At 65.6% G+C, this 7,302-nt stretch overlaps 1 protein-coding gene across 2 annotated transcripts; it reads left to right on the top strand.

Moving 5' to 3' along the window:
* The first annotated feature begins 1,101 nt into the window (after positions 1-1,101).
* On the top strand, positions 1,102-6,951 carry LOC121363605 (ELAV-like protein 3). Of its 2 annotated transcripts, none has more exons than XM_041486042.1 (6): positions 1,102-1,789; positions 2,540-2,643; positions 2,809-2,962; positions 3,467-3,683; positions 4,049-4,087; positions 4,215-6,951. In XM_041486042.1, exons 1-6 carry the CDS (start codon positions 1,708-1,710, stop codon positions 4,537-4,539), a joined length of 921 nt encoding a protein of 306 aa, XP_041341976.1. In that variant the 5' UTR covers positions 1,102-1,707; the 3' UTR covers positions 4,540-6,951. The 2 variants fall into 2 exon arrangements, with proteins under 2 accessions (XP_041341976.1, XP_041341975.1); XM_041486041.1 differs by having other exon boundaries at positions 4,194-6,951.
* The last annotated feature ends 351 nt before the right edge of the window (positions 6,952-7,302 follow it).

Raw genomic sequence — 7,302 nt, 5'->3', positions numbered from 1 at the left:
CCCGGAGCAGCGCCGGGGCCGCCGCCAGGTGTGCCCCCAGCCCGGCTGCGGGAGGAGCTTTCACCTGGCCAAGCACCTGCGGCGCCACGTGGGCGTGCACTCAGGTGAGTGCGGGTGTGCCCCCAGACCCCCCCCTCTGTGCCCCCAAAATCCTGCTCCCTCCTCAGCAAGAGCTTTCACCTGGGCTGGCACTGGGCCACCTCTCAGGTGAGCCCCCAGACCCCCCATTGTGCCCCCAGGTGTGCGGGAGTTCACCTGTGACACCTGCAGCAAGTCCTTCAAGCGCAAGAACCACCTGGAGGTGCACAGGAGGACCCACACCGGGGAGACCCCCCTGCAGTGAGTGACCGCATTGTGGGGGGGGGTCCTGCCCCCCCAGGAGGGCGGGGAGGGGTCCCCGGGCACAGCTGACGCCCACCTTGCCCCCCCAGGTGCGAGGTGTGCGGGTACCGCTGCCGCCAGCGCGCCTCCCTGACGTGGCACATGCGGAGACACGGGGGGCTGCAGAGTGCCCCCGAGCGCCGCGGCACCTAGGGACCCCCCGGCTCACCTGGGACCCCCACGGCTCACCTGGGACCCCCAGCTCATCTGGGACCCCCCTGGCTCGGCTGGGACCCCCCCGGCTCACCTGGGACCCCCCTGGCTCGGCTGGGACCCCCAGCTCACCTGGGACCCCCATGGCTCAGCTGGGACCCCCAGCTCACCTGGGACCCCCCTGGCTCGGCTGGGACCCCCACGGCTCACCTGGGACCCCCAGCTCACCTGGGACCCCCACGGCTCACCTGGGCCCTCCTTGGGTTCACCTGGGACACCCCCCAGCTGAGCTGGGACCCCCACAGGTCATCTGGGACCCCCCCGGCTCACCTGGGCCCCCCCAGACTCACCTGGGCCCCCACCTGCTCGCCGGGACCCCCTGGCTCACCTGGAACCCCCCCAGACTCACCTGGGACCCCCCCAGCTCAGCTGTGACCCCCGGGCTCACCTGGGACCCCCCCTGGACTCACCTGGGCCCCCCCCAGACTCACCTGGGCCCCCCCAGCGCACCTGGGCCCCCACCTGCTCGCCGGGACCCCCCAGATGTTCCTGCAGCTGCACCGTGTGTCGCTGTCCCCGCGTGTCGCTGTCCCCACGCCCCCCGGGGCCGTGGCTGGTGGCCCCGGGTGTCCCCATCACCCGGTGACAAAGGGCCATTGTCACCCACCCCGCGCTATTGGGGAGGGGGGGAAGGGGCGGGGGCGCTGCCGCACAATGGGGGGATTGTCCCCCATGGCCCCACCCGGGTGTCACTGTCCCCCGTCCGCTGTCCCCGCCTCCCGCTGTCCCTGTCCCCAGCGTGTCCGTGTCCCCTCCCCAGCTCGCTGTCGCTGTCCCCGTGTCCCGGCGCTGTCCCCGTCCCCACGATCCCGCTGTCTCCGTCCCCTCGCCGTCGCCATGTCCGCGCCGTCCCCGTCCCCGCGGTGTCCCCGTGGCCGCGGTGACCCCCTGTGACACCCGCTGTCCCCCCAGCAGATCCTGAGCACGGTGGAGGCCCAGGCTCCCAGCGCCGCGGGGCCGTCGGGCTGCGGCCCTGTCCCCGTCCCCGTGCCCGTGGTGGCCGTGCCAGGCCCGGGGGTGGCGGCAGCGCTGCCCAACGGGGCCCCCCCGGGTCCCCCCCCCGTGGCCGACGACAGCAAAACCAACCTGATCGTCAACTACCTGCCGCAGTCCATGAGCCAGGAGGAGCTGCGGAGCCTCTTCGGCAGCCTCGGAGACATCGAGTCCTGCAAGCTCGTCCGGGACAAGGTCACCGGTACAGGCAGGGGACGGGGCAGGGACACGGGACAGGCAGGGGACACGGGGACAGGGCACAGGGACACGGGGACAGGCAGGGGACAGGCAGGGGATGGGGCAGGGGACGGGGCACGGGGACAGGCAGGGGACAGGCAGGGGACATGGGGACAGGCAGGGGACAGGGCATGGGGACACGGGGACAGGGCATGGGGACAAGGCAGGGGACACGGGGACAGGCAGGGGACAGGGCAGGGGACACAGGGCAGGGACAGGGCACAGGGACACGGGGCAGGGACAAGGCATGGGGACATGGCATGGGGACATGGGACAGGGACAGGGCACGCCGACATGGGACAGGGATGGGGCATGGGGACAAAAGGCAGGGACAGGGCACAGGGACACGGGGATGTAAGGTGTGGCAGATGGGACCACAGGGACACGGGCAGTGGGACAAGGGACACAGCACATGGTGAAATGGGACACAGTGACGTGGGAAGGGAGAGGGGACACGGGGACCTGTGGGGACAGGGATAGATTCAGTGGGAGCAGGGACAATTCAGTGTCCCCGCACTGCCCCACAACCCCAGTGTCCCTGTCCCCACAGGTGTGACCCTGAGTGCCACATCCATGGGGACCCGGGGACAGCGAGGCTGGGGGGTGGCCGTGGATCTGGGGGACAGGGGTGGGAGCAGAGTGGGGACAGGGACGGGGGTGGCTCTGGGAGCGCAGGGGACAGGGCCACCGCGGTGACAGTGACACCGTGCCCCAGGGCAAAGCCTGGGCTACGGCTTCGTCAACTACGTGGAGGCCGGCGACGCCGACAGGGCCATCGGGGCCCTCAACGGCCTCAAGCTGCAGACCAAGACCATCAAGGTGCCCTGGGGACATGGGGGTGGGCACCTGGGGGGCTTCCGGGGTGGGGGAGGCACAGGTGGGATCCTACAGGGGGGCACTTGCAGGGCACTTTGGGTGGGTGGAAGGCCTGGGCAGCCCTGCCCGTGTCCCCTGGGGGTCCCGAGGGCTCACCTGTCCCCCCAGGTGTCCTACGCCCGGCCCAGCTCCGCCTCCATCCGCGATGCCAACCTGTACGTGAGCGGCCTGCCCAAGGCCATGGGGCAGAAGGAGATGGAGCAGCTCTTCTCCCAGTACGGCCGCATCATCACCTCCCGCATCCTCGTGGACCAGGTCACAGGTGAGGCCACCTGGGAGGGTGGGACAGTCCTGGGCTGGGGGGTCCTGGGGGTCTTGGGGGAGGTGGGACACTCCTGGGAGGGTGGGACATCCCTGGGTGGGTGGTCCTGGGGGTCCTGGGGGAGGTGGGACACTCCTGGGAGGGTGGGACAGTCCTGGGTTGGGGGTCCTGGGCGAGGTGGGACACACCTGGGAGCTCCTGGGAGGTGGGACATCCCTGGGGTGGGGGGTCTTGGGGATCCTGGGGGTCCTGGGGGAGGTGGGACACTTCTTGGAGGTCCTGAGGGTGGGACGTCCCTGGGAATGGGAGTCCTGGGGGGTTCTGGGGGATGGGACATCCCTGGGAATGGGAGTCCTGGGGGGTTCTGGGGGGGGTCTGGAGAGGTGGGGCTCCCCTTGGGGGGTTACCCAGCAATCCTTTAGGATCTGTGGGTGGGCGAGGCGGGAAGGGGGTTTTGGGGGGTTTCGTGGGGGGCTGTCCCCGATCCCCGTGTCACCTGCGCAGGTGTGTCCCGGGGGGTGGGCTTCATCCGCTTCGACAAGCGCGTGGAGGCCGAGGAGGCCGTGCGGGGGCTGCACGGGCAGAAGCCCCTCGGGGCCGCTGAGCCCATCACGGTCAAGTTCGCCAACACCCCCGGGCAGAAATCGGGGGGGGCCCTGCTGAGCCTCTGCCCCGGAGCCCGGCGCTACGGGACCCTGCACCCCCCCCCGCAGCGCTTCCGGTGAGCGACGGGGCTGGCGGTGGGGGAGACCCCCGGGAATGGGGGACACCCCCGGGAATGGGGGCCCTGGGGGGCTGGGAATGGGGGAGACCCCCGGGAATGGGGGGACACCCCCGGGAATGGGGGAGACCCCCGGGAATGGGGATGCTGGAGAGGGATATCCCCGGGAATGGGGGTGCTGGGGGGTCGGAGGGGTGGGACCCCCATGGGAACAGAGGCACTGGGGGTCCTGGGATGGTCCAAGCGGGTGGGAACAGAAACCCCAAGGACCCTGGGAGTGCTCAGAGGGGGGCTCTGGGGGTGGGACCCCCCTGGGCACTGGGACCCCCCGTTGTCCCCCACTAACATCCTCTGATCCCCCCCAGACTGGACAACTTGCTGAACGTGGCCTACGGGGTGAAGAGGTAACGCCCCCCCCCAAACCCCCCACCAAAACCCCCCTCCCCTCCGCCTGGGGACCCTCCCGGCGCAGGAGGGGACCCCGGGACCCCCGCGCTGACCCCGGGCCAGCCCGCTGTCGCTGCTGCCCAGGTTCTCCCCGCTGGCCATCGAGGCGGTGCCGGCGCTGGCCGGGGTGGGCTTGGGGACCCCCGGGCCGGGCTGGTGCATCTTCGTCTACAACCTGGCGCCCGAGGCGGACGAGAGCGTCCTGTGGCAGCTCTTCGGGCCCTTCGGCGCCGTCACCAACGTCAAGGTCATCCGCGACTTCGCCACCAACAAGTGCAAAGGCTTCGGCTTCGTCACCATGACCAACTACGAGGAGGCGGCCATGGCCATCGCCAGCCTCAACGGCTACCGCCTGGGCGACCGCGTGCTCCAGGTGTCCTTCAAGACCACCAAGCAGCACAAGGCCTGAGGTTTGTCCCCGCCCGGGGGGGCTGCGGGGTCTCCTGTCGGGGTGTGGGGGTGTGGGGACCCCCCCTCTGTGAGCGCCGTGGAGGAACTCGGCTGGAGGTCTTGGGGACCCCCTCTGTGGGCACCGTGGAGAAAGCCAGCTGGGCCTTGAGGACCTTGGGGACCCCCATGGAGACCATGGACAAACCCAGCTGGAGACCTTGGGGACCTTCAGGGACCCCCATGGAGACCATGGACAAACCCAGCTGGAGACCTTGGGGACCTTCAGGGACCCCCATGGAGACCATGGACAAACCCAACTGGAGACCTTGGGGACCTTGGGGACCTTCAGGGACCCCCGTGAGCACCACGGAGACCATGGAAAAACCCAACTGGAGATCTTGGGGACCTTCAGGGACCCCCATGAGCACCATGGAGGAACTCGGCTGGAGGTCTCGGGGACCCCCATGAGCACCAAACACATCCTGGAGACCTCAGGGTCCCCACCATGGGCACCATGGAGATCATGGAGGAACCCAGCTGGAGACCTTGGGGACCCTCAGGGACCCCCATGGGCACCATGGAGACCATGGAGAAACCCAACGGAAGATCTTGGGGACCTTGGGGATCTTCAGGGATTCCCATGGAGACCATGGAGAAACCCACATGAAGACTTGGAGACCTCAGGGTCCCCCCCATGGGCACCATGGAGATCATGGAGGAACCCAGCTGGAGACCTTGGGGACCCTCAGGGACCTTCAGGGACCCCCATGAGCACCAAACACATCCTGGAGACCTCAGGGTCCCCCCCCATGAGCACCACGGAGATCATGGAGGAACCCACCTTGAGGTCCTGGGCACCCCCTCCATGGACACCAAGGACATCCTGGATCTCCAGGATGCAGAAAAGCACCTGGAGACCGTGGGGACACCCCGTGAGCGCCGCAGACAGCGTGGAGACCCCGGAGACCCCCTCCACGGGGGGGACACCTGACGCACAGCCCGGACACCTGGACACCCTCACCTGTCCCCGACGGGCATCCTGAGCACTCCTCCAGGTGCTGCAGGGCACTGGGAGGGGCCCTGGAGACCCCCCAGGACACTGTGGACACACCTGGGACCCCCCACCCCGGGTACCCCAAACCCCACCACTCCGGCAGTGGCCGGACCACCTGGAGCGGTGCCCCCCCTTCACCTGATCCAGGTGTGTCCAGGTGGGGGCTGTGCCCCCCCTTCCCTCCACTCCAGGACTCCAGCGGGGAGGTGGGGGGGGGGGCGCGTCTTCTCGCTCTCTCCTTCTTTCCATGTTTTTCCTTAATTTTCCGGGGGAGGGGGAGGAATTTTTGGGGAGGAAGAACAAAAACAAGGATTAATCACGTGTTTAATTAGACCTGTTAGCCGTTTGTCAGGTAAGGAGGAGCGTGACTGGCGCCGGGAGCGGTGACTCCTCGGGAGCCGCCGACCCAAATCCATCTATTTTTATAGCAGAATATTAAAAATATCCCCCGAAATCCCCAAAATCGCCTTTCCAGAGGGGGTGAGAACCTGTTTTGTGCTCCCCGAGTTCCTTGGAAGCAGCTTGTGAACCCCAAGAGCGATCAAGGCAAGTTTTGGGGGGGTCAGTGGCACTAAGATGCCAGGGATTGCTCTGGTACCCCCAAAACTGGGAGGGAGGGGATGTGCCTTGTCACACTTCCCCCCCCTCCCTTCCCAAATTCTCCAAAATGGGCAATTTTTGCCCCAAATTACTCCACTTGGAGCCTCCTGTCCAAAAACAAAAAGGGCGGAACCCCACCTGAAAAGCCCCAACCCTGAGTTCCCCCAGACTCCTTATGGGGAGGTGTATTCTTAATTATTCTTAATTATTCTTATTAATTATTATTGATGTTGTTATTATTATTATTATTATTGCGATTCTTATTTATTTTCCCTTCGCCGTCGGGATAATTTCTCACTTTTCAGTGGTTTATTTCCCATTTATTTCCTATTCTTCCCTGATTTTTCCCTGATCCTGGTACTCCCCGGGACCCTCTTTTTTCCCCCCAGACCCTTCCCCAAACCCATCCCAGCTCCTGGTTTTTTTGTGTCGTGCCTGTGTGAAGCTTCTTGTAGTTTTAATTATTATTAATATAAATATTTAGGAGCGACCCCCGTGTCCAGATCCGCCATCACCCCCCCCCCCAAACTCTGACCCCCACCCCCTCTCCCAGGGATCCAGCCCTGGAATTTGGGGAGGGGGCCAGGGGACCCCCAATTCAGTAGCAATAAGGGGTCCCCACCTCAGCCCCGGCCCATTTTTGGGGGGCCCAACGCGGGGACAAAAGGTGCCCAGGGACCCCCTTGTGGCACTGCGGGACCCCTCGGAGGGGACCGGGACCCCCCCGGCCCCCACCCCTGGACTCGACTCTTTGTATTTTTCATGGAAAAAAATCAATAAAAAAATCAAAAAGGCAAAATTTGTACGTGGTTTTGGCAGGGAGGGTGCATCCGTCCGGGACTGGATGGCTGAGGGACCGTCGGCCATTTTCCCTCGCGCTTCCCTCCATTTTCCCCTCACGTTTCCCACCTTTTTACCCTCACATTTCCTGGCTTTTACCCTCAGGTTTCCTTCTCTTTTCCCCTCACATTTCCTGCCCTTTTCCCCTCACGTTTCCCTCCATTTTTCCCTCATGTTTCCCACCTTTTTACCCTCACATTTCCTGCTCTTTTCTCCTCACGTTTCCCTCCATTTTCCCCTCATGTTTCCCACCTTTTTACCCTCACATTTCCTGGCTTTTACCCTCAG

This window comes from Pyrgilauda ruficollis, unplaced genomic scaffold (genome assembly GCF_017590135.1).
Source record: "Pyrgilauda ruficollis isolate IOZ18807 unplaced genomic scaffold, ASM1759013v1 scaffold739, whole genome shotgun sequence".
In the NCBI taxonomy this organism is placed as follows: Eukaryota; Metazoa; Chordata; class Aves; order Passeriformes; family Passeridae; genus Pyrgilauda; species Pyrgilauda ruficollis.
The sequence above is the reverse complement of the archived record's forward strand: the minus strand, read 5'-3'. Positions and strand labels throughout refer to the sequence as shown.

Excerpts from the sequence above, each read along its gene's own strand:
- LOC121363605 (XM_041486041.1), top strand. The coding sequence starts at position 1,708 with ATGAGCCAGGAGGAGCTGCGGAGCCTCTTCGGCAGCCTCGGAGACATC. Across the intron at positions 2,644-2,808 it reads TGCAGACCAAGACCATCAAG|GTGTCCTACGCCCGGCCCAG; the intron begins GTGCCCTGGGGA and ends CTGTCCCCCCAG. Across the intron at positions 2,963-3,466 it reads CCTCGTGGACCAGGTCACAG|GTGTGTCCCGGGGGGTGGGC; the intron begins GTGAGGCCACCT and ends TCACCTGCGCAG.